Source organism: Cygnus olor, chromosome 5 (assembly GCF_009769625.2).
Source record: "Cygnus olor isolate bCygOlo1 chromosome 5, bCygOlo1.pri.v2, whole genome shotgun sequence".
Taxonomy (NCBI): Eukaryota; Metazoa; Chordata; class Aves; order Anseriformes; family Anatidae; genus Cygnus; species Cygnus olor.
This window is the reverse complement of record NC_049173.1, coordinates 33,702,139-33,728,651: the sequence shown is the minus strand read 5'-3', so window position 1 is coordinate 33,728,651 and position 26,513 is coordinate 33,702,139. Positions and strand designations below refer to the sequence as shown.

Genomic DNA, 26,513 nt, shown 5'->3' with positions numbered 1-26,513 from the left:
TATAAGGAAAGGAAAATCTTGATCATTCTTATATGTTGTCTTACTCTATCTCCTGAAGAGATCAGCCTGCAGCTCCTGCTATATGTTGTTTTCCAGTTCTTTCTTGCCTTGCTATTGCCACACCTTGTGTCAGGGCCCTAGGATTGAGGACTGCTTTGTTTTATAGAATGTTTTGGGTCAGAAGGGACCTGTTCAGAACCATTGAGGGTCCAACCTCCCTGGTTTAGTGACAGAAAAAGAAGATAGTGAGAAGTTATTTTTAGAGGCTTTGAGATGAAAATGGTTATTGATTCCATCTCTTACAGCAGGTTCTATACCTATTCTTGGACTGGACAAAAAGAAGGGCTCAGCCAATGCTTGGTACAGGGACACAGTAATATCTGTTCTCTCTCTTTTTCTCCCAGGGCACTAGGACATGGTGCATTTGGTGAGGTTTATGAGGGAACAGTGGTAGGCATTGCAGGAGATCCCAATCCTCTTCAAGTGGCTATCAAGGTCAGTACCCACAAATTTTGTATACAACAGTAATTACCAGTAAGAGCCATATTATCTTACTGCCATTCCAGTTGGAGATTCATGCTCATTACTTGTATAATGGCAAACGTGTGTATACGATGCATGTTTCCACACATTGCTACATCTAGAGTTATAAACTTTGATTTTTTAGCTGAATGGCACCAGCAGCAGCTTGAAAGTAAAGCATCTATCTTGTTCACTGCATGCCTAATGCCCATGAGTTGTGATCTAACTAGGATAAGAACCTAAAAAGGGCAATCTCTTTTGTAGCCTCCACCACTGTTGCTGTTAGGTGTTGGAATGGGTTGCCCAGGGAGGTGGTGGAGTCACTGTCCCTGGGGATTTTAAGTAAAGGTTGGACGTGGTGCTGAGGGACATGGTTTAGTGGGTGACATTGGTGGTAGGGGGGATGGTTGGACCAGATGATCTTGGAGGTCTTTTCCAAACTTTATGATTCTGTGCTCAGGAGAGAGAGAAGCAGTGCCCTCAGATGGGAGGTTAGACTGCTTTATACTGTTAGTTAAAATAAAATAAATCATCAATCATCATAAATAAATATACCTCCCCTGAAATCAACACAGAACCTTGAGTTCACCCCAGCAGAGAATCTGGTCTGCCCCCAGAAATTTAATTCCTTTTGAGGTGGTTGCTGAGAGCCCTTGGCGGTTCCACTAGGACAATAGAGCTGCTGTCCTGCGCTTTTCTGCCACAGTGATTTACCGATCCAAATAGCGGGGGAACATTCAAAGAAAAAAAAAAAAAAAAGAAAAGAAAAAAAAAATAGGGGAAAAAAATCTAACAACAAACAGCATTGTCAGCTGGAAAGGGATTTTTAAATCCTGCATATAAAAAAGAAAACCTGGTAAGTGTTAGTATGAACCGTATGTCTGACAGGAAACAATAAATATTTAGAGTAATGCTTGTATATTATTACTTCTGCATTTCAGTTTTTAAGTGTTTTCTCATAAGTTTTTCATTTGGCATTACTGTATTACAAAATTTGTATTATTTCACTGTTACATTTCTTTTACACTGAGAGTAGTGTCTGCCTACCACAGATGAAGCTTGCAGGCAGTTTCTTAGTGTTGCATAGTATTAAATATGCCGCTATGAATATATATTGTGATATCATCCTTATTTTCCATGTCATTAATGGCAAGAGGTAACAGGCTAGTTTTCTGTGAAATTACTGCTGTTGCCTCAGGATTTGCCAGTTACTCAGCCCAGAAGTAAAGGATGCTTATAGCCTCCTTTTGTTCTTTTATAAGCTTGTGACTCAGAGGTCTAAATCTACTTCTGTGGGTTCAACCCAAAATGTAGCTTTCATTAATAGAAAGATGTCCTATTGTTATTCACTCTGTCTTTCAAAAACCTCTAAAAAAAAAAAAAAAGAGGAGAAAAGGAAATGGATCATGCGTTACATGTATGAAAACCAAGAACAGACACTCACAAGTAGTTTTAACTGCCCAATTCAGTTTCACTGTCCGTACTGGAGGAAGTACCACAGCACGGTGCCCAACAGAAGGAGATCAGTGTGTTGTTCAGCTGTGACAAGCCCATGAGGATGTCACCAGTTTTGTAAATCTCAGCAGTGATGGCCACTTGTAAGGGGCTGTCTGCCCACTTGTTCACCCAGTTCCCTGTAAAGGATGCCCTGAAGATCACCAAAGGCTGCTCTTCTCTCCTGCTGGTAACTGAGAGTACCCATGGGGCCCAAGATGTGGCTGTGCTCATTTTGCATCATAATAGAGAGCATCAGCCCTAATCTGACTTTACAGAAGAAGCAGGTGCAGGCTATCAATTAATAAAAAATATATATTTGCAATAATACTACACATATTGTTTGTGGGTATTCCACCAATTTATTTAATAGACCAATTTCCATCCAATTTATTTAATAGCACTGTCCTATGTGAAGCAATCACTTGTTTTATATAGCAAAATGCAACCATGTCTTCTGTAGCCCAAACTGCCAATGACAAGCACGGGGTCTCCTCGCTGAGCAGCAAACACCCCCCCGCTTTCTGAGTGCAGTTTGGCAACAGGAACTACACACTGGTGTGGTCAAATCACCCTATAATGCTACAGTGGGCACAGTAGCAGGCACTGCAGCTCCTGATGCCTGCGTTCTCAGTTCACATTTATCAGTGGCAGATGATGTCTAAATCCGCTGGCAGGAGAGAAAGCTGTAGGCCCATGTGACACAATTATATAAATCAGGTGACTGTATGTGTCGTAAGACATGGAAGCATGTGCTGCAGTGTGGACATATAACAAAAGGAGAATAAATTCACACCTGTGGCTTTAAAGTGTTTACTGACATTTTTGTCAATGTTTTCCTGAAGTTATTTTGCTCCAAACATAGTTACACATGGTTTACATGCACACACACAAAAAAAAACTTCCAAGTAGCTCACCCGTTTCCTGTTCCTTTAACTGACAAATGCAGTTCAATAAACTGGGCACTGAAAAGATGAGGCCTTCCTCATCTTTCTGAAGTCTTTTATGTTCATGTCATGTGATGCTTCTTTTTTTTTTTTCTTTTCTTTCTTGTGCTCCCCCAAATGTTCTAAATTCTTTGGTGGGATGGTCTTCACTTTCTTTACCTCTCAACAGACACTTCCAGAAGTCTGCTCTGAGCAAGATGAGATGGATTTTCTGATGGAAGCACTGATTATCAGGTATAGTTTAAGGTTCTTAGACTGGTGGTGGACAGGGGGAAGAGGAGTAATGCGGGTAATGAGAATTATTAGTCCAGATGCTTAGGTCTGGAAAAAAGAAAATCCAGTCTTGTTTTTCACCAGATGATATTTTAGTAGTGTATGAGTTACTGGTTTCAGCTACTTGTGTTCATCTTGAACAAGGTATCTGTGTTTCTTTTGTTGAACGTCTCAGCAAAAATTTCTCCTGGTTGGTTCTGCTGGTCGTGCTCAGAGGAGTAGAAAGGCACAACATTTTTGTACAAACATGTTCTGTGTTTGAAATGTTTTCCTTTTCAAGGAATCCAATTGCCCTTTTACTAAGTATAAATCATGTACCAAAGCCCTTGCTAAAACAAATTATCAATGGTGAAATGGAAAGCTGACTGTGCAACAGGAAAGCTGAAGATTAGAGCCACCCCTGCAGTGACTCAGAAGACCATGAGAGATAGTACAACACAGACCCTGTGCCAGGGTGGTAACCTTTTATACTCGGATGCTAGGGCTTAAATTCCCACTACCTATATGCTTCAGGTATTCCAGTCTTGGAATTTACTTCATTAACTCAAATCCACAAGCTTAAAACAAAATTTAAAATAATTTTATAGTCAAGGGTGATTGCAAATAATCAGAATTTACCCATTTTAAATTTGGGCAAGATGAAGTTCCTCTTCTTCTCATTACATGGCCCAACTTATACCTAAATGTTCTTTTTCTGCTGCTAAAGCATGATTCAAGAACAAATCTCATTGCATAGTGCCACTTCCTAAAGTCTGAAAGAAGTTTGAGTGGCAGACGAACAGGAGGTAAAACTGATGTTTTTTAAAGCACAGTTTCAGTCAATTATAAAATGCTTTGAATCTTGTAGTAGTACGTGACCCTTTCTCTTCCCTAACTTTCTTTTCATTCTTAGTTCCTGTATTTTCTGGGTAATGACAGTCCAAAGGAAGATCCTGCTTTCTAATGACTGAGTCTTTCTGAGCTTCTTGACTATCTCAGCTTTCTTTTGTAAGAGGCAGAAAGCCATTCCCTGAGCAGCTGCTGCAGTAGGTATTAGCTGAGCCTCTCTTTTGCAGATATTGAACTGAGTCCACCAAACTGGACAGTCATGTATTTAAAATAACCAATACTGAAATAAACCCCCCACTTGACAGGGTATTGTTTCACACATGCCAATAATATCTGGATAGTTGAAGAGTTTTGCTTTCCATTCCCCTTCACCTAACCCCCATCCTCCAGTCAGTGCACCCATTAAGTTGTCTTCACAAACAGAAATCGCTCCTTTGCTTCCAGCTTTTCATACCTTCTATTGAATGTTTTTCATAGGAAAAGCCAGGCAGAACCCCAATCTTGGTTTCGTCATAACTAGAGAGGCATTTGGCATCTGAGAGGCATGAGGCATCTAAAGTTAGAATTTGTTTGGTAACTTGCTTCAGTCAGGTCATCAAAGCTCAAGGCAGAGTGAATGTGATGGATGTTGGCCACGTACTAATGTTGTCTCTCTCTTCCTGTTGCTGTGATCTTGTCTTTCAGCAAGTTCAATCACCAAAATATTGTGCAGTGCATTGGTGTTAGCCTACAGACGCTGCCTCGCTTCATTCTGCTTGAGCTTATGGCTGGAGGAGATATGAAGAGTTTTCTTCGGCAGAACCGACCCAGGGTGGTAAGATAATTTTCCTGCTAGGCTTGTGGTTGTTTTTAGTAAGGCTGGTTTTACTTATCTTTATGAATTATATAAAGACACTGAAGCCCAGCAGGGCTATTTCTGTGTCCCAGCTCCTACAAACCTCTGGACACACGTCCATTTGCTTGAATTGAGCAAGCGAGGCAGTGAGAGAAAATGAAAGCAGTGCCAGAACTCTAGTCTACAAGTAACTCAGGAAGAAAGAGTAAAGTCCTGTCCTGCCATTCCAGAGTTTTCTGTCAACTGGAGTACAAACGAATGGACTTTCTTTCCTCACTGTCTGCCTTATTTTCTCTGCACTGTGATAGTGTGTGAGGAGCTGAAGTCATAACACTGATACCCAGTAATGGGAATTTGCAGCATTAGGTCCTCTGCAGGTGTACATCAGCATCGTATAGAGATATACAAATTTATACTCCCTAAAGAGCTGTGCCTACATGTAGCACTGTGACAGGGATTTAAATCAATGCAAATGAAATTATCGAGTCAAATCTTTGTGTTTAAAAAAAAAATTATCTCTGATTTCTAACATTATTGATGTCAACCAAGTATAGTGGGTGTTTGGAATGATCAATAGCCAATTCCAGATATGTGTTCTTGCTTTTTAACAGTGTGTTTCTGGACAATGAATTGAGTGCCTATCTCTGCTTGAGTGGCGACTTAAAAGTAAAAGCTAGACACGATTCTCTCTCTTTCTTATGTATGTATGTATTTATTTATGAGGTGAAGGAGTGCGACTGGTGCCTCTTGTACTCCCACATCACAGTTACACAGCTTCTCCTCTGCACACACATACACCCCAAATAGTTACAACAATGTATAGCTTCATGTGTATATATTCCTATGCCAGTATTAATATGTTGTTAAAAGATCTAGGTTAATCCCTTCCTCATACAGCAGTAAATATACTAATTAGGCACACTTACAGTGGTAAAACAGCACCCACGCAGAGGAGTTTGTGTATCTTTAATTCTGCCATTTATAGTGAAAGTGGTACAGTTTCTATGAGTAGATAAAGTCTGGGGGAAACAGAGAATAATAAATATTCTTCTTTGTATATAAAGCATAGCTGTACTATGAAGAACAGTTATTTCTTAAATATCATGTGAAAACAAACCTGCCAATATGTTAGCTGTTATGTTAGTAGATAGCAAATATAATAGTTGAATTCCCCTCAGTACACCAACAAATGACCCTGTTGTACACCTTTTCTGAAAACAGAACTAGCCCCATCATTAATGTATTTCACTACCAGTTTCCATGGCTGCAAAGAAAATGCATGTCCATCAGTCTTCTGACAGAGGGATCCCAGAGCAGAGATAAGGTCTCGAAGTCTGTGGTACTGTATCTCCTCCTTCATTTCCTCCCCATTTCCTCAGCAGAAATTCCTGCTTTATAACTATAATAATTCTTCCTGGCAGATATCCAAGGGGTTTGTACAATGACTTGCCTAGCCAATAAAAACAGTGCTCAATGGCTGTAGTGTATGTTATGTGGTTCAAGCATGAGAAATTACAGAGATAACAGCATACAGGAACAAAAGGAGTTTGAAAAGAACAATTTATTTGGTATCTCTCGGGCTTTTGATGAGCAATGGAATAATTTTTCCCCACCCTTCCCAAGAGCAATACAGAAGTTCTTGGAGAAACACCAAGGAAATTTCCCTGCGGGGAAATAAATGACTATATGAAAATAAGCAGGGCTCCCGGAGAGAGATTTCTTTATTGTTGTTAGTTAGGGAAATGTAGATTGTGAAGGGCTAGTACCAGTCCCAGAGTCCGGTGATAAAGCATCCATTTTCTCCATTTTCTGCATACTGCCCCTGAGGGTATTTATTCTCTGCCCTCCCACAAGAACAGATAAGTTGATGAATGCTGAGTGCTGGTGCAGAGATGTGCATTTGTGCATCTTTACTCTCCTTCTCTCTGAGTTCATTTGCTAATTTATTAACTCTTTAAAAGTGTTGTTTGTTTGTTTGTTTGTTCCCTCCCATTCCTCTTTTTAAGCCAGTTTATCTTTTGATTTCATAAAGCCCAACACCACTAGGGAACAGTTCTCTCCCATGCCCTTTACTAGGCTATTCAGGCCAGACCATAAATCTCTCACAAGCTTTTACTCAAGCACTGTGCTCTGGAGAACTGAAATCTTCAGAAAATTTTTGATATAAATAAAAGTTCACTTATTTTCTAACTCTTCGTTTTAATTTGCTTGTGTTCCTCTCTGTTCCTGACTCATCTAACCTTTCCCCCACCGTGTATGTGTATCTCTCCCTTTCCCTTTGCCTCTCTCTGAGTATCCCCTGCCTCTACTACGTTCTTCTCGTCTACTATTCTTCCCTTACCATTTTGTTTGTTCTTTTCCAGAATCAACCATCCACGCTAACAATGCAGGACCTGCTGAACATAGCTAGGGATATTGCCTGTGGCTGTAAATATCTGGAAGAGAATCATTTCATCCACAGGTGAGGAGAAACAGTCCCTTCCGACATACATCCCCTGAAAGCATGCTAATTTCTATTGCAATTTCTGTTTGCAGTGCATTGGTAGGAGTTAGGCTCTGCACCATTCTTAGCACTGGTGGAGAGAAAGGAGTCTTCCCATTTGCAGTGAATGTTCTCAGGTGGTTCAAGTGTTTTCAATTTTCAGGTGCCTACACTGTAGACACGTTTGAAATTATCCCTGTAGTCCACTAGATGGTAGTGTCATTCTATTAGCTTGTAAAAGAATAAGGTATCATTTCTCTCTTTTCTGATCTGCCTGTCCCATCAGCACAGGACAACCCATAATATTTGAGCCTTTGTCTACAGTAGGGTAGAACAGGAATAACAGGAGGAAAAATACCAGAACTCTAAGACTTTCTTCCCAACAGCTGACCTGCTGTGTGATCTTGAGGAGAACATAGTCTGTTCACTCCTTTTTCCCTCCTTTGTTCAACAAGAAAACGTTGATATGGTAGGCTTCAAGTATGAATAAAATATAGAAGAGGTAAAGGTTTTTATAGGTGGTTTTTTAAAAATTCCCTGTTGGATGTTGGACTGTTGTTGCTTTTGATTAAGAATTGTTTCAGCTGATAATGTTCTCAGGCATAGCATGCAACTGAATTACTTACTGCATGCTTTAAAAAGTTAAAAAAAAAAAAAAAAAATTAACTGCATGCTGAGTTTGGCCCTCATCTGTAAATGAAAGGAGAGGAGAGGCCTCCACCCCAGAGGGTTGTGCAGGCTCCGACTAAACCTATGTGCAGCCCGCAGTCATGCAAGCAGAGAACTAGAGAACTGATTCACCTCCACAAACAACCATGTGTACGTACACATGGTGTTGTACAGAGCAAAGAGGCAAGGGTGGGTAGAGACTGGAGAAATGGAGGGACACAAGTGACAAGCAGCAGTGAGAGCAAAAAGCCATGAGCTTGAGAGATAGGATGTTATGAACTTACAATGAGAGCATCTGAGACAGCAACTGAAAGATAAAAGAAAGGAAAATCTTTTGCCATGTCTGCCACAGGCTTAGGATGTGGCCTCAAGTCAAGTCTCCTCCTCTCCAAGTGCCTCAATTCCACACACATTAAAATGGGCATAAGAATATAGTTAATTTAAAGTTTAGCAGATAAAGATGTAGAACCTCTCAACCGGTGGTGATTAGTAGTACGTGTAAAGTGAAGAAAAGTGCAATGTAAAAGGATTTTGTCTGGGCACAGCTGAAGAGGCGATGGCAGGGGGCCTCTCTTCCTCCCTCCATCTCAGGTGAACCAGGGGGTTGGCTGGATGCAAAGGACAGTGTGTGCTGCGTGTATGGGAAAGCTCTGTGTGTCAGGCTGCCCGGCAGAGCTCTTGTGCTGACAGGTTTCCAAGTAAAGGCTGATGGGAAGAAGGGGCTGTGTGCGGGTCCCTGAAAGCTGGAAGGCCAGGGCAAGTATCTGGAGAACACAGGGCCTCAATGCTAGAGAGCCTTTATGAAGGTCACTTCAGGGTGTATCTTAATTTGGGAATGATCTGGCTTGAGAATGACTGGAGGTAACCACTGTAGGAAGAACAAAATTATTATCCCATGTACAAGTGTATCTTTTTTACAAATGGCAATGAAAATACACCTGAACTATCAACAGACCAGACACAGTATCTGGTAAAAATCTGAAAAGGAAATAAACAGTTTTCAGTCTCCTTTATATTGGAACAATAAGTTCCTCTGAAACTGGATTAGAGTCTTCTGTCATAAAAAAAACAGCAGTAAGAGCATTCTGCAAATTTTAGCTTTCAGATCTCTGTGTAAGTACATGAGAGAATCTGTATTCTAATTTTAACACCAGAGTTAATCACTACAGCATTATTTTAAAAATAATAATCCATAATGTGATAGTAATATCCTTCATCCTCCCACCCACCCTGATCTTTCGAATTCATTTTAAGACCAGTTTTTGCTTGTGCTGCAAGAAGTCAAACAGAAACTCAACAGATATGCTCTCTGCAAGTATTTTATAAAAACAATTTTCATTTCTCCTTTCAGGTAGAAGTTCCCTGATTTTCTTATCATATGTCACTGAGCCCAGTAGTCACCACATAAAGTTTCTAAAATCTGTGTCAACAAATGGAGAGGCCAGCTGTATTGCTCAAAACCAGTCTCCATTTCAGGATAGAAGTGGAAGAAACTAGGGCTTGTCTTTCAACTGGAGCACATTGTGTTTTGAAAAACTCTCTGGCTCAGTTTTATATGGTTAGATCTCTAGTATAAGCAACATGGGAAGGGACTCACTTTGTTCTAGCCAACAGTTCAGTAGATTGGTATAGAAGGAATTTCATTCGGATCTTGTATCAGTATTTGTTAGTGTCATCAGTATTACTTAGAGTTAATGGATGCGGAATGCAGGGAAGGTTATCAGTACCAGTAAGAGGCATAGTAGAGGGAAACGTAGTGTAGTGGAGTTGTGGAGATGTCACTAAAGGCAGGTCTTGTCATGTAAGAGTCACAGATGATGATGGAAGAGAAGGCTAAGCTTGAATTCCAAATCCTGCAGGAATTTTTAAGGCTGGCAGTGGGAAGGAACGTGTGAGTTGTTTGAGGAGCTTGTTTTTCTTGGCAGTCAACAGGACCCCCACAGTGCTATGATTTTTAATGAGTCCCTTTTCAGAACACACACTTAAAATGAATACAAACCCTTCAGTCATGGCCATGCAGTCATCCCTACTGTTTGTCACAAGCTAAACCTGCATCCAGCAAATGGCTGCTCCCATATGTAGCCTTGCTTGGTTCCATGGGAGATTGCCAGAAGCAACAAAGCAACAATTTACTGAATCTGGTCCCACATTGACTTTTCAAGCAGTTTACTAAGACTTTCTCATAGCATCACATCTGTCACTGATAGAGGCACTGCCAAGATGCCATTGAAAAACACTCTTTTAAAAAAAAAAAAAAAAGAGCATAAAGTCATAACATGGTTGTCATGATGGGGTTGAAGCAAAAGAGGTTGGATCCATGTACCTTCTCTGACACTGACCCTGCTTTCTGCCTTAGTGAAAGAAGGTGGTAGTGGGTAATGCTCAGAGAAACTGAATAGAAACTGTAATGCAAATGTAGTTTAATAATTGTGGTTAATGAAAATAATAATGTAATTAGCATTAGTTCTTATTTTTAATAAGGTTCTCTTAATTTGTTGTAAGGATGACTCAACTAAGACTTGCAGGACTGGGTTTAATATTCTTTCTCTATTCCCTTAGCTACTTACGAGTTTAAAATTGGATTATAATTAATTAATTTTTTTTTAAAGAGATATAGCTGCAAGGAATTGCCTTTTGACCTGCACTGGAGCAGGACGAATAGCCAAAATTGGTGACTTTGGGATGGCCAGGGATATTTACAGGTAAGTGAAAGGCTGTTTGTCCTATGAATAACTCAGTAATCATCATCAATTTCAATGGTTTGAATTGCCTTATGGAATTTGAAGCAGCTGAATTGTCTGTTACATGTCTGAATCTGATTTCCAGTTAACTAACTGGAGTTAAAAGACTGTAAATTAATACATTTATGCCTACTAGCCAATGCACTTCAATTGGTTTATTCCAGACTGAGCCGTAGAGAACACTGCAAACACACATGGATGCTAAACTAAACACAGGCAAATTTATTGGATAGCTGACCACACATAATCTTAAACTAAAAAATAAAAAAAAAATCCATAATTCTAAATTTATGATGTCAAGAAGATTTGCTGTATCAATGCCCTGTGCAAAGCATCAGCAAATTTGGTTCAGCTATGAACCTACAACATCCTCAGTTTCCACCCCAGCTGCAGCCATGGTATAAAACGCTGCTCAGAAGTACTATTTGTGTTGATGTCTTTTTCTCATTTGGCCCCTGTTGCTGCATCCACTCTCTCCAGCTCCTGTTGCTGTGGTGATAGGATCTTTTATACATCTCAGCCCTTTCAGACTGTGTGGCATGTATTTAATCTTTTCCAGAGCAAGTTACTATCGCAAAGGAGGAAGAGCTATGCTTCCTGTCAAGTGGATGCCACCAGAAGCTTTTCTAGAGGGTATTTTCACCTCCAAGACTGATACCTGGTAACAAATGTCTATTAATGAACTCTGTTACTCATTGATAAGGGTCAAGATATTTACTGCCTAAGAAAAAATGTCTGCTCAACAGGAACCCTTAAAGATATCAGAATTTCCCATGTCCTAAAAAGAAAAAAAAAAAAAAAAAAAGTAGATATCTTCCCTCTGCACTAAGTATGGCTAAAAAATTCTATGTGAGAATTTAAAAATCTAATGTAAATGGAGGGCACAACAAACAGTCATAGATAAATGCAGAGTATCGTACAAGGGTAATCAAGAAGTACAAAGAGAAGAAAGTTTAGAATCCCAAGTCTCAGTTAAAAATTCAGACAAACGCATAAAATACAGGCCAATACCATCACACACTTCCCTCAGCTCTTAGTATCTGCCACTCAGTTTTTATTGGTGGCAAGGCCCACTCATGCATCTTGTAAATGACTCTCTATACCGTGTAGGATTACTCTTTTGTATCATTTTTTTCTGTTATATATAAAGTGACAGTAGATTTAAGCAGAAGTCTTTGCTGGTTGCTGAGGAAACAATATTTATATATTGACTCCTCATGCAACCTGATCTTTCTTTAAAATGAGCTCCCCCTCAACAGTGACACATTCATGCCAAGGTGCTGGCGATGGAAGTTTTCCAGTTGCTTAAGAACGCCTCTCTTCCTATACAGTAGATTCTTCAATATTCTGAACTGAGACATTACCTTAAATGCCACACTGACCCAGTTTCCTGAAGTTGCTGGTGATGCCAGAAGACAAGGGATTGTGTATCAGAATATAACTGTGAGCAGCCAGTACTAAATATTTTGAAGGAAGGTGCTACAGTTTCTGTAATAGGCTGTTAGAAGCAATGTGCATGTACTGGCAATTTCATCCACCTTTGCAGCAAATACTGACTTGTGAAATTCTGTCCCTACTGAAGTCCTTGCAGAACCCCCTTAACTTCTCCAGGTCTAAGCTGTAAGTTATTTTCAGTGGCACTGCCTAACTGACCTGTAGATGTGGAGGAAAAAAAAATAGAGGAGAGCTACAATATCGTAACATAAAAAATATATGTTGCTGCCTTTCAACTTTGTCTTGGAGGACTCTGACTCTTGCTTTTATTCCTGAGCACCCTCTCCCCAGACACTGATTCAAACATCTTAAGTCTTTCAGAGTACGGTAAGAATCTCCATGCCAAATGTAATGGTTCTTCTTTTCAGTTATACCATACACAGCAAAGGGTTGTGGCATTTTCTGTTCTAGAAATAACAAATGCAGCAGAAAGAACAACTTCAGAGTTATTCAAATATGCTGAAACCTCTGCAAAGCTACTTTTGGAGCTTTAGCATGGGTTTTGATCTTTTTTTATATCAAGGCTGGCTTGTAATCATGTTAATTGCACGTTACTATGGTTGTCCTACAGCTTCAAAAGGTTGTTGCTGTCATTTTACCTACAAAGGTTCGTTCCAGGTTTGTGGAGCACAAATGAAACCTAATCGGTACTGTTGGCTGGTTTCTGACACAGGTCCTTTGGTGTGCTGCTCTGGGAGATCTTCTCTCTGGGCTACATGCCCTATCCTTGCAAAACCAATCAGGAAGTGCTGGAATTTGTCACCAGTGGAGGAAGAATGGACCCACCAAAGAACTGTCCAGGGCCAGTGTAAGTATTTCCTCACTCCCTCAAGTTAAGGAATAGTGGATACCAAACAGATTAGAAGGCAGCTGGACACCTTTGGTCAGGGAATGGTGTTTGCCCCAGCTACTACCCAGGTATTACTGCACATCTCTTGAGCCACTGTCTCTTGTACACAACTTAGAACACCACAAGATCTGCTTTAAGTAGTGGTCCCCTAATGACTTGGGATCCAAGGACGCAGAAATGACATATCTACTTTTGCTCTCTTCCCTAGAACCATGTACTGAATGCAGTTCTTCTGGACCCATGATCACTTCATACTGAAACATGTTTTTCATAATTATCTTTCTTAACTGATACTTTTTTTTTCCTCCTTCATTTTAAGGTACCGGATCATGACACAGTGCTGGCAGCACAGCCCAGAGTACCGGCCAAACTTCTCCACCATCCTGGAAAGAATCAAGTATTGCACACAGGTATTGGCCCGTGGTAGCCATATGGATGATAATCCACAGAGTGCCAGGCATCCAAAGGCACTAGTATTAGTGCACTAAACCGAGATTATGACTCCTGACAGACTGATCTGATTGCTTTCCCAACTGTGATGGTGCTATTGACTCACCTGCTCTTTCCATTTATATTTTAATGTATCCTAGCTCTCCCATCTACAAGGCATCCAAAACGAGTGTATATTGTAGCAAGTGGCTAGTTCCAGCTCTCAGCTTGTTCAATAGCAAAATGTTCTTCATTTTGTGATGGAAAGGTACTCATGTCTTTCAAGGTCCATATTATGACCTTGTCTAGTGCTGCTTGAAAGCCATGGCTGAACTGGGAGCAGGGGGGGGTGGGAGATGGCACAGTGAGTTCACCATCTGGTAGCATTTTACTGCTAGACTCCTGGATCCAACCTGCCTGAGAACATTACATACCTGGTGACCCCTAGCCTAGCTGCTGATTTCAATAAAGTACAGCTGCTGTTCAAAGGAAGCACATAAAAAAGAGAGCATTTTTGCATGTTCTAACAGCACACAGCATGCTTATCACAGCATGCTTATATGATGTGCAGGAATATTGCCCAAACCTGATGTCAGTCTCTGCCAGAAGTTTTTTTTTTTTTCTCTCACCGCTATTTCTCTGAAAATGCAGGTGTGTCAGTCACCCTGGAGGTGCTCAAATGGTTATGCTTTTTTGTGTAATCCTCTCTCCTCTAGGACCCTGATGTGATCAACACCGAGCTGCCCGTGGAGTGCAGCCCAGCACCAGAGGATGAAGGGAGCACAGTCATGCGCCCAAACATTTCCAGTGGGATGGTGCCCCTGTTGGTGAGCCCTTCTCTCACACCTCAGACAACACCTAAAACGCTGGACTCCCACCATGCTGGGCACAAACTTGTACAGTGTCCACAAGAACTACTGGTGGAGAACCTGAGCAACCGGACTGCTCGAGGACCCAGCCTGCCCTGCCTCAGCGATTTCAACAGTGGGTCCTGGATCCAGCAGACTTCAAACCAGAAGTTAGAACTCAGCAATCCACCAACCCACAGACTGAAGAACAAAACAAAAAACCTTTGGAACCCAACCTATGGATCCTGGGTGCTAGAGAACATCTGTCACTTGAGCCCCACCTCCAAGCTGAAAGCAACTCCAGAGCGAGAAGATTCAGGCTTTGATGGGAATTGCAGCTCTTCTCCTAGTTCTCGGGCATCTCCAGCATCTCCAAGTCGAAGCAACTGCCCTCACTTGGATATTGGTGGGATTGAACTGGTGAAACTCCAGACTTTCCCCTGTGGCAATGTAAATTATGCCTATGATGATCTGTGCTATAGCACTGACCACCAGCCATCAGTTTTGGCAGGGGTCAGAGCAGCTGTGCTAAGGAACTCCAGTCTGCATACAGATGAGAAGCCCTTGTATAAAACAGAGAAAACAGCAAGAGAGAGGGACTCTGGTCTGTCTTTGTCAGATGACCTGAGTGTTACACCAGTATAACAGGAAAGATTCTTCCAAAGATCAGGGAATGTGTGTGTCAGGAAGAGCAAACTTGAACTGCTTCCTATTTTACTTACTTCCTCCATTTAAGTTCCTTCAGATGGGTGATGTTTCAACATCAGCAATGATCTGCTTCCTCCTTCTACCTGCCAGATTCCCAAATCATTAAAGACAGTTGCATTTCCATCTCTGTCCAGCAGATGTGTTCCACTGGACCAGCTTAGCTATAGAGGACAACGGCATTGCTGCTCTGATTCAGAATACAACACCTAATGGAAGAATTCCTCCTCAATCTGCTCAGGTGAAAAGAAACAGACCTATCATCCAACCACAGTGTTTGGATGAAACAAATGACCAACATAGATTGCTCTTCTTTCTGACTTATGAAACCAAAAATGCATGCTGTGCCAGCAGCAACCAACGTGCAAAGGCTTCTATACTCCCTAGAGCTTTTTTGCCATCCTGATGACTTTCTAATGATGCTCATGCAGCAACAGGGATGTAAATAAATAGCAGCTACATTTGCATCTGTTTCATTAGCAGACCATGTGGAAAAACATGAAGCTACTGCTCAAATTGGAAGCAGCAGGAAGAATGAAAAAAAATATCCAGGATCCTCTGAGCATGTGTTTTGAAAACAAGCGATGAAGAGGAAAATACATTTACTATAAAAAAAATAGTTGGGAGTTGATGGCATCCATTTGAATAGTGAAGAAAATATGCTGTTTACCTCATGGTGTTGAGTTCTTCACAGCTCCTGGTGTGGAAGGGACAGGTGGTTTTCCAAGAAAGGGTGAGCCACATGGGATGATGAAAAATGGACTGTCTTTATCTTTAATGGACTTTTCTTGGGATGAACTTCATTTTTTGTAAGTACTTCAATATACAGCAGTAATTTCCTGTGCTATGTTGATAAGCAGCTGAAGTTCTAGGGTAACTGTGTAGTGTTTTTGCGGGCTGGAGTTGTTCTCGGTTTTAATCCGTACACCTCTGAGGTAGGAACAGGGTAATGCAAGGGGGGTGGGGGGGGGTAGAGTGAAGGGGAACCTGTTTAGTACAAGCACTACCTTACAGTGCCCCTTCCACAGCAAGGCAGAATAGCTCAGCTACTTGAGAAAGCTAAAACCATGCCTTGGCTTCACACACCTGAGCAGATAGTCATTTCTTCTAGCCTTTGACTTGCTGGTTAAGGTAGCTGTTGTTTGTTCTGAAGAGAGATGATTTCTAATGCTTTCTTCTGCTGTTTAGGGTCTAAACTGATGTTTACTGGTTAATGCCTGCAAGACAAGGAGACTGAAAAAGTAAATCATTTTGTTTAAGCCAGAACAGTCTCAGAAGCATTTTGTCCTCATCCCACTCCTGAAGGTTTCACTGCCAACTTGCAATGGCAAATTACGTGCTGCCTTCACACATAATCAAGTTGTATACCAAGATGTCAGTTGTAGACTCTGTCTTGCTCTCTTCTGAGGGAAGAGGTGCCCCGGTACAGGTGTCGTGCGTGGTGATAGCTGTATGCACAGTCTGAAGATGGGGGTTGGCAGGAGAGAGTTTGCTTTGACCACAGATTTCATGTGCTCTGCGTCATTCGGGGATGGTCGCTGTAGATGTGTGGTACAGAACAGCACAGAGTGAAGTCTGAATCCACCTCGTCAGTGAAGTGCACACCCTCAGCTCAGGTTCCATGCTTTGTCTGGCTTTGTATTTGCTCCTAGCTTCCTATAGTCCTATACATACCTCTGGCTTTAGAATGAGTAGTTTTATATACTTTCATTTCCAGATCTGACTGGTGATGATGGTACCCTTTTAACAATGACTGTATGGTATGGAAAAAAATCCCAAATCCATGTTGTGAAGTGACAGGTGGCCAGGGCAGCTACTCACCCTTTTGGCTCATTGCCTGTCCTATCATATGTCCAGAAGCTGCTACAGCCAGGCTAGATGAGGCAGAGTTAGCAGGAAATTTGCGTACTCATTCTTTCCCCCTGCAGAGGCTAACATTTTTGGTTATATCTCAGGAAGGCCACCTCTGCAACCTGCTTGTCAAGAATAAATAAACCTAATTTTAGCTAGTTGGGTTAACACCACCTCATCTTCAGCAACCTTACCTTTTGGATTATGTTAGCCCTGTGGTTTGTGCTGTAGTAGTTTTTCACCCAAGGGTGAGCTATCAAACTCACCAACTGTTGTGAGTAGGCACCAGCAACTAGGACCCTTTCTCCCTGCATATGTGATAAGGCTGCAGCAGAGTGTAGTGGTCCTAGCTCAACCGCAATGGATGTGACTTGAGATCACTTTCCAGAACTTGTTTGTGGCAGGCTCTGTTCTGAGCGGAGCACTGGTGGCCATGACCATGCATTTGCAGGTGAGTGGCAACTCTGCTTTCAATTCTCCCTAGCAATCACCACAGGGTGGAAATTGGTGTTGAGGAGTGAAATATGGACTTGTTTAGAAGTCATAGGAAGTTGAGAATTGTACCACCTTTTCTTCCTGTAGACTTTTTATAAGGTAGCAGGCAAGCAGGCAATAGACATTTCTTAGACGTTTATGTGGAAATGATTATAAAATAACGCTAGGATTCCAGCAAGAAGCAGGTGAGATCCCTGCTCCACATGGTTACGCACCTTGAGCTACCATTGTTTTCCCCATACGCAGCATTTGCTTCAACTTAATTCATGAATTTAGAAAGGCAAACAGTGATAAAATGAGGTAAGATATTGAAAAGTTAAGTGAGAAAAGAGTAAAGTTGGAACTATAGTTTTTCTACTATTCACCAATGCCACAGGCAGATTTGTGTCACTCTCTCCTAATTTTACTCATAAAATGTGAGTTTGTCAGTCCAGCACTTTGGATAACGTACATGTTTTTACTGAATAAATAGTTGAGTCAATGTACTTAATTACAGGAAGAGCAGAGAAAAAGCTGTGCTGAGCCACAATAAAACTCCATCCAGCCCAGTATGTCATCTCTGAGACTGACCAACAGTGGGGGTGTTGAAAGGCAACCGTAAGAGTATAATGAGCATGTACTGACTATTTCCTATAGTACTTTTCTGATTTACAACAGCATGCAGCTCAGGGATTTACTGAGTCAGATGCAGTGTTCTGCAACAAGACAGAACATGGATCTGCACATACCAAATGGGGCACTGAAAGAAATAGCTGGGAATTTTAGAAGAAACTACATTAGCAACCGGCATTTTTATATGCTCTTAACTCCCTCAAATGGAAATAAAGGTAAACAAACTTCTGTCAGTATAGTTGCCATGAAACTTTGACCCATAACAGTTTTTCTGTATCTGATCTCTTAGCTACTTCATAAAAACCATCACGATAATGACTTTTTAATGAAGATAGTGAAGGAAATAATACTAATATTGGTCCTACAGTGATGCTGAAATGCAATATGCTGTCGAAGTCATATTATTGAAAAAGTAAAATAACAATCTCAATGTATACTACAGCCTTCAATTCCTACAATTCTGAGACTGACCGTTCATACGATTACAGATTTTATAGTGCCCAAATTCTACCATTTCAAAATACCATTTGCTTCAAATTGTTTTTTTAGGAGATACACCTAGTGCATAATGAATGAGTTGAATCCATATCGTCAAAGTTAGTGTAGATTACTTTTTCAATTGAAAGCCAAAAATGATTTTTTTTCCTAGAGAAATGACGTGAGCCGTTGACTGGGATTAACTCAGTCCTGTACTCCATATGAGAAGTCTTCCAACAGTTCCCTGCTGGAGAATCAGCCATCTGTAGGAATGTAATATTTTTTTCTTCCTGTTGGGTGTCTGTGTTTTAACATAGTCTATCTAACAACTTATTTTTAGATGTATGTATAGGTGTTTTTTTCTTTTGGATTTTAGTACTTTATTTTGCTTCATACAGCCTCATATCTACTACCTTTTAAAGAGGACTCTATAAGAAAAAAGATGAAATAATATTGCAAATTTCAATTTGCCTTTCTCTTTGCATATTTGTTGATACTCTTGCTTCCCATTTCTTTATTTTTTCTCTCATCTACTTCAAGTGTTTTGCATCTTCATTTTCCCTTTAAGCAGACAGAACTTTTAACTGTGCACAGATTTAAGGTGTCCCACTTGTTCATACCCTTTTCCTGAGGTAAGTTCTCTCCTAATTTCCTAACGGGCAGTTGCGCACTAAGACAGCTTCAGAAGTATAATTAAATAGTTACAGGCTTTTCCAAGTGTAACTTATTCCACCTCCAATACCCTTCCCCCTCCTTACCTGAAATAGGAGAGAATTGCTGGGAATCCGGTCTTCCCCAAAGTATTTGCATCTCCTCAGCTGTGTCAGGCAAGGCTCACATTTCCGCAGTCCCTTGAGCAGCAGAATTATGCCAGACCTGGCAGACATGGGCTCGCTCACCCTGCTTCTGGCTGCCTACTGTTTCTAATCTGATGCAGGGACCTTAGGCATGGTATCACTAACATGTCAGTCTCATCACATGACATTTTCACTGAAATGAACTGGTTTTGATTTGTCATTACCTCTGAACAATGCCATACTTGTTGCCAACTTACCTTTTTGGGTGACTACTGTACACAAGGAGATGACGAGCCTGCTTCTACGCAACTTAAAGTTGGACAAATGTACACTTTACATTTGCAACACAAAATAAAGAGACACTAGTGGTGACTACTTGTTTCCCTCTACATTAAATACACTTTGCACACAGGTAAGAGAACATGGTCTTGTTGAGAAACGTTGCCGGTCCAGGAGGACTGACTCCAGGAGCAGGGCACTGCTTGCTCCCTGCTGCCACACAAGACCACCCTGTGAAAGCAAATGCCCTGAGTGTACAAAGTGCCTTTTTCTGCATTATTTTTAAATATACTGGAGGAATGGGATTCTTGAGACAGAACTTACCTCTATGGAAGCTGTCAAACGGTGTGTGGACTGGGCTCTGAAGCACGTGTTCCAAATAGTATTGGGAACCAAGTTCCAATGTTAGCTTCTAAAGGTCTTAGAACCAGTTTTGTTTTAGGAAATATTGGCTGCTAAAGACTAGAAGCAGTCTTTGCCCTTTTTTCCTTCAGTCTCATTTATTTATTAGCATACACACTTCAGAGTAACAAACAGTCAATACAGTCAATGTCAAAAGTGACCATGGTCAGCATTGCATTGTAGTGTTCAGAACAGATGCACTGTGGATGATACAGGCCATTTGATCTCAGTACCATAACAAATAATAACTACAGCAATAAAAAAAAAAAAGCAAGAGCCCTCTGAGATACTTAATGGTTTGGTCCAACTCCCATCGAAATCTTTCCCTATCATAGGAAGTGGATCAGATGGTAAGTGAATATTCCACATGTATAAAATAAAGAGGGATTTAATTTGCATCACCTTGGTTAAATTTAATCCAAATTTATATCTGGGGGGACCTTAACACCTATCATTTAAAAACTTATCTGATGTATTTGTTTGTTTATTTCTATACTGCACCTTCCTCCAAAGAATCTCACAGCATCTTGCAAGCAATAATGAAATACAGCCTCACACCATTCCTGTGAGGTAAGTACATACTATTCCCATCTGTAAAATGGGAACAAAACTGAGGCCTAGGATAGTTATCCAAGGCCAAAAAGAAAGCCATTGTCAAAGTTGGGGAAGAGAAGTCTTACTGCTAGATTCACACAGGCATGCAGCAGCTACGGTACTGAACGTTGCTGCATCTAACTAGTGAGTTTAATGACCTTGGTGCCTAACTCAGAGGTTAGCTGCTCAGCACCAAGGTGCCTCTGGACCAGCATATCTTACCATGCTGTGGAAACGCATGTGATTTCAGTGTCTCCAGAGTGAGGCAATAGCTCAGCAGAAGCATTAAAGAACTGTGTTCTAGACTTGTATGTGAGCAAGTGCCTTGGTTGTCATGCATCAGCTCTCGTACAGTAAATGCCTGTGCAAAGGCATCATGTTGACCCTCCCATAAATACAACCTTGTTCAAGGCAACTTAACCCATAGTGAAAGAAAGCTATGCTGCTTCCTCACAGTAGCACGTGAGTGTACATACACGGGCACTCTGGGACTTCTGATGTGAATCAAGGTATCTAACTTACCCTGTGATAATTTGCTCATGAGTGCCTAGCCTCCAGCCCCTGAGAGCTCCAGTCCTCATTTGCAGTCCTACACTTGGCATTTGCTAATGGAAAGCTTCCTCCTTTTCACCTTTCCTGTAACAGCAGCAGAATGTTAGATTGTGGTTTCTTCCTTTCTAACCCTTTGACAAGCCAAAGGGCCATTTCAAAACAAACTTGCTAAAACTATTTAGCATTTAGAAAGGGTTTCCAGAGCAGGGACTGCTATAGCAGAGGTTTTCTATTTTCCTGACCTCTCCAACTACTGCACAGCAATAAAGCACTTCTCATGTTTTCCCCTAAGACTATATACTGCAAACCACCCTTTGAGGTGCTAGCAGCAGTCAGTTTTTTTGGAGCTACTGGTACCACATTGCTTCTACTTCTCTTTTAAAACTGGACATTAATTCTAAAAGTTTGTCTCAAAGTCCCAAATAACATTTGAGCATCAACTAACTTTTACCTTCTACATCCTCCCCCCACACCCCACCCCCAAAAATACGTTGCACTGGTACAAAAGTTCCATATATGTGATAACAAAAAAAGAAAGAATTCAACTCTGAAGAGTAATTAGGCAGACCACTAATGAATTGTATCACCTTAACAGTCTCATGTCTAACTTCTCTAGTTTTTTTTTTTTTTCCTTCCCTCTCTGAAATTGCAGTCTTATAGACAAGTTCTCGTTATTAAAGTCCTCTCCTGTAGGACCCATTTACCTGCTTTTCCCTTTAAGCACTGCTAATGGATGGTTTGTTTACCTGTTGGCTGCAGGAAAGGAGGAAGATTTTTTTTTTTAAATTAAGTGTATGAAAGTCATCACAGATTGATTTGTCATCTCGTAGCAATTTCAAAGTTAGGAGGCATCTGGAATGCTAATATGCATGCTTGCTATAGAAGGCTCACCACAACTTTAAAAAAATGCATAAACTCTCTGAAACAGCTAATAAAACCTGAAAAAGTGGAAAACTCATTAGCATACTACCATGAAAATAACTCGAGAAGGACTCTGGGAGACCACAGAAGAAACCTGTATTTGCAGTGAACTGCAAAAATTATCTGTTTCAAACAATTTCTGTTTAAGGATGCAATGTCTCCATGCCTCACTATTTCCTACAATATACCCACTTTATGTCCTCTAACTTTCAGGCCACAATCAAGATTGAGTTTTAATACTGCTGTTTTGTTTAGAGGTGATGAAAAAGTTATTAGAGCTGATCTCTTGGTACAGTAGTGTATTATCTAAAGTAACTCTTTTTTTTAAGAAATTCTTTTAGGCCCTTCAATTTTAATTACAAATGTTATAGCTGCATTTCATTCCAGAGCTGGACTGTACAGGTGTTTGTTGTGTGGTTTGTTTTTTTTTTTTTTTTTTTTTTTTTTTTTTTTTATGCTCACAGTCATCGTTATTACTTGAAATAGCAGTTTCCCAAGGCTTGGAGTTACCTTCATATATCCTAAAGTTCTTGGAATCGCATCCGAGTACAGGACACTGGCAAGAGAGAGCAATTTCTGATCAACATGCATTACCAGCTTAAGATGTTAAAAGGGAATTAATCAAATACTAATATAAGTCTTGTCCTCATTTTGGAAACTGCATTATCATATTATTTATATTAAAACCTGGAATGTGAGTGAACAGGTGAATACTGATAGTATTTATACTGCTAGTATTTAAAAAACTGTTCAAGTGGCTAGAGGCAACCAACAGCAATGGCAGGTGAAGCCATTAAAAGAAAATGCATCATTTCAGTATTTCTTGATTTTCATCTAAACACTGAGGTTGTGCCTGGGCCACAGTGAAAAAAAAAAAAGAAATAAGCACAAGTGGCCCTGTGATTCCAGACAGGGATTAGGGGATGTGACGCATTGACATTCCTCCCCTCAAACTGCCCTGAGTTAACAGCTGATACCTTGGAGAAAGAACGCCTAGGAATTGTCATTAGTGTAATGCTGTGAATGCAGAAACATTACCTTCCTGATCGCTGCTCCAATCTATACACTTACGTGACAGCATCATACTTGGGAACAGGAACATGGCCAAGAAGTCACCTCTTTCACGTGCATTAGAAGACAGTCACACTATGATCTGAAGAGATCACAGTGGTTGCTGGCTACTAGTGCGTGCAGATGTGTGCATGTGTATAGGGGTTTTAGCTTAAAAATAAACAAGCCTTGAAAAAAAACCCTTAGTTCCCCAGTCTGTGTGCCAGAGTGTTATTACTGATTTTCAGAACTGCAGTTCAGCCACAAGAGGCCAAACTTGCCAAGCTAGGCACTTTTCCAGCAGCCCACCCAGTCTGAAAGTCAAATGTTTTTGGAGACAACAGTCTGCTATTCTCTCCCTAGCGTATCTGTAATCTCCTGAGAGGCTACATAAAAAGCAAGGCTGTTCTTGGACAGAAGTGAATTGAAGCTAGGGTGGGGAGAGGACTGATCGACAGAAGTTACCACATCCAGCTACTACAAACTGTTGTCTCCCTTTGCTCCAGGTTTCTTCTGATTATCACCAATCTCCACCTTGTGCACACCTATAACACAATACAGCAGCTGTTGTTGGTCCAACCTATAGTACGCACAAGAGCAAGGAGACTTGGAACTAGGGAAAAAACACTCCTGCTGGTTTCAAAACTATGCGGTTCCCTGAAAAAATGTTATTCCTACCCTGAATCCCCAGTCACTTGCTCTTGTTCACTAAGAGGTAATCTGGAGTCCCATCTGTTTGCCATAAATCAGAATCGTTCTGGTTTACCATACAGACCTCTTGACTCATGCTGGTGTGATTCCTGAGTATGGAGACCTTGATTCTCTGAAGACCAGCCTGACGTTAGGCTGGTGCAATACAGACCAATCTGGAGTTAGTTACTTAGGTTCACAGAGGGCTGATGCAAATGTCATTTTGATAACTAACTGCTGGGCTCTGGAAGCAGTTCCCTCTGCACTGTGATGACCTCAGGAGTTTGGAGGGAGTTAAAGAGGTTTCCTTCCGAGTGATTCCAGTAGAGCAGAAAGTTACAAAGCAGCCCTGTAAGTTTTGTGCCACTCTCAACTCATCTTTCAGTGATGCTCTCCAAGATGCGAATCAAATTGTCCAATCCCAACAAGTACCCGTCCTCCCTGTTGCCTTCTTGCCAGGGGATCCTGTGATCCAGTGTCTGCCCGTCAGGGAGAAGGGTGGTCTTTCCAAAATCAATCAGCCACACATTGGCATTCCCACTGCCATCATGTACAAAAAGTAGTGAGCTTCCAACGACCTGGAAGGCAGATGGAAATGACGTGGTTAAAAACACATCTTTACATCTCCCCTGTCACTTATGCCTCCAAGAAGACAACCTCCTCAGGTGACCTTCTCACCTGGGACCATCAGACTTTGGGGCTGCACTGCTTGTACATTGACAATTTGCATGCCCCATTTGCATAACAAAATTGATCAATAACATAAACAGGTACCTGGGTGGCAAAAAGGACCCAGCAGACAGAGGGGAGAAAAGCAGTTTGCCACTTCACTTGGCAGCAAATCTCAGTTTGAGCGATTCAGCAAAAGCCAGTAACTACTTTCAAAGAAAGACCATGACCTGTGATTAATAAAATTGCCTCCAGTGACAAGTGGAAATCAACAAGGTAAAATAAAGCATTCCCACTGGAAAACACTGAAATTAGAGAAACCACAGGAAACTGGCACTAATAAACCATTCCCAACAGTGGCCCAGAGCTCTAAGTGCTGGGATGGTATAAAGTTGGAGGATTTATTATTCCTCAATGGGTTTAGTCTTCTGTAACGTCGTGATGGAGGCTTTGAGGTATCTGTACTGTTAACACACATGAGTTTTCTTCTACTACAAACTCCCTTCTACTAATGCAGGGGGCTATTCTGAAGTACATCTGAATGGTAAATTGAAGCAACAATGCACCTTCACAGAGCATTACACTCACTGCGCACCTCATGTCGCTTGAAGAAGTCCGAGGATTCAAGAATGATATGAATTTCCTGCAGACGCTTGAGGTATTTTTTCTGGAAGAAGAGGAGAGAAAAATATATAAACAGGGAGAGAATGAATGAGGATACCCTGCTTATGAGAATCAATACAATGAAGAGATCACACTAATTTTAGGCTAAAGGTCCTTTAAAACAGAGCCATCATTCCAAAGTTGATCTGAAAATACACTTCAGTAGGCTTCCATAGTGAAAGATCAGAATAGAGTTCCTCTGCTGCATGCGTTACACCAACTGTATTTATCTGTCTTGCTTTGGATGCAATGATACATCACCTGGATGCAGAACAGACTTTTTTTTTTTTTTTGAAAAAAGAGAGAAGTTTCAAGTAATGAAAAAATCTTTCAATCTACCATAGTAAGAAGAGAGACAAGAAGCTCCAAACATATTAGGGGGAAAAAAATTCAATGCATAAAGCTCTAGCATGCATGTTTAATGGTGCCCTGTATTACCAAGCATGCTGCTCCTGGAGAGCTAATCTTCCCTCATAATGCCATCTACATCACAGCAAAACACTGTGACAAACCTTGAAGTTCTGAAGACAGGAGACACGTTATGCCATCTACAACATGCCTGCTATGCTTCTCTTGAAAAAACATGAATTCCTGAATACACGAATTGCTCTTTGAGGCAAGCCTCACACATTGGAGCACTGCCAGCCACCAGTCTCACTTCCTGTCCCCATGCTCTGTTTTTATCTCTTCTCAACTGAATTCCGAAGTCACAAGTTCTTCTAACTTCTTCTAACACCCCGATACTTGCTTGGACAGCATTGTCCTTCTGGTGTATTTTACACTCAGGGTGGAGACTGGTGGCAAGCCACAAGCTAGCCTTCCCGACTTTTTGGTAGCATGAGGAACCCGAGGCTGGCATGGCAAGAGCTGCCAGGATGGGTCTCAGCCAACCACGTCTCCATGTCCAGTCCATCTGCTGAGAGGGACTGAAAGTCCAATCATTTTCCTCTTTGGTAGTTTAATCCATCTTGCTCATATCAATGGAAGTATGGCCCTCAAGCAAGTTGAATTGATCGAAGATTAGTCAAGCTGAAGAGTTCAGACTCACCAGAATAGTTGTGTTGCCCTCAATGAATTCCACAAAAACTTGGAGAACTTGCTCCTGTGTCTTTGTAGTTTTGAAGTTTGTGTTACATGTTCCATCTGCCTTCTGCAAAAAAAAACAGAGACAATTTATACTACACATATCACTCCTCTCATCAGTCAATCCTCTTGAACCATCAGCAGCAAAGCTCTCACTAACCAGATGAAAGTAAGTAGTCAAACAGGAAGAGAGAAGATAAAGCAAGCAAGAGGTGGAAGAGAAAAAATAAAAAGCTGATTGGATAACATTAAATGGCACTT

At 41.0% G+C, this 26,513-nt stretch overlaps 2 protein-coding genes across 2 annotated transcripts in view; one reads left to right on the top strand and one right to left on the bottom strand.

The window, feature by feature from the left end:
- LTK (leukocyte receptor tyrosine kinase) overlaps nucleotides 1-22,505 on the top strand; it is a 161,832-nt gene extending 139,327 nt beyond the window's left edge. Inside the window, 9 exon segments of the mRNA XM_040557797.1 lie at nucleotides 405-495; nucleotides 3,133-3,197; nucleotides 4,749-4,878; nucleotides 7,263-7,360; nucleotides 10,660-10,752; nucleotides 11,351-11,452; nucleotides 12,959-13,093; nucleotides 13,455-13,545; nucleotides 14,281-22,505. Coding sequence (XP_040413731.1) covers nucleotides 405-495; nucleotides 3,133-3,197; nucleotides 4,749-4,878; nucleotides 7,263-7,360; nucleotides 10,660-10,752; nucleotides 11,351-11,452; nucleotides 12,959-13,093; nucleotides 13,455-13,545; nucleotides 14,281-15,057 — 1,582 coding nt within the window. The 3' untranslated portion in view covers nucleotides 15,058-22,505.
- Nucleotides 22,506-22,552: 47 nt separating this feature from the next.
- Nucleotides 22,553-26,513, bottom strand: part of ITPKA (inositol-trisphosphate 3-kinase A) — a 36,848-nt gene continuing 32,887 nt past the window's right edge. Inside the window, exons 5-7 of the mRNA XM_040557798.1 lie at nucleotides 26,218-26,319; nucleotides 25,102-25,173; nucleotides 22,553-24,415 (exon numbers count right to left, since the gene is read on the bottom strand). Coding sequence (XP_040413732.1) covers nucleotides 24,212-24,415; nucleotides 25,102-25,173; nucleotides 26,218-26,319 — 378 coding nt within the window. The 3' untranslated portion in view covers nucleotides 22,553-24,211. The remainder of the gene's footprint in view (nucleotides 24,416-25,101; nucleotides 25,174-26,217; nucleotides 26,320-26,513) is intronic.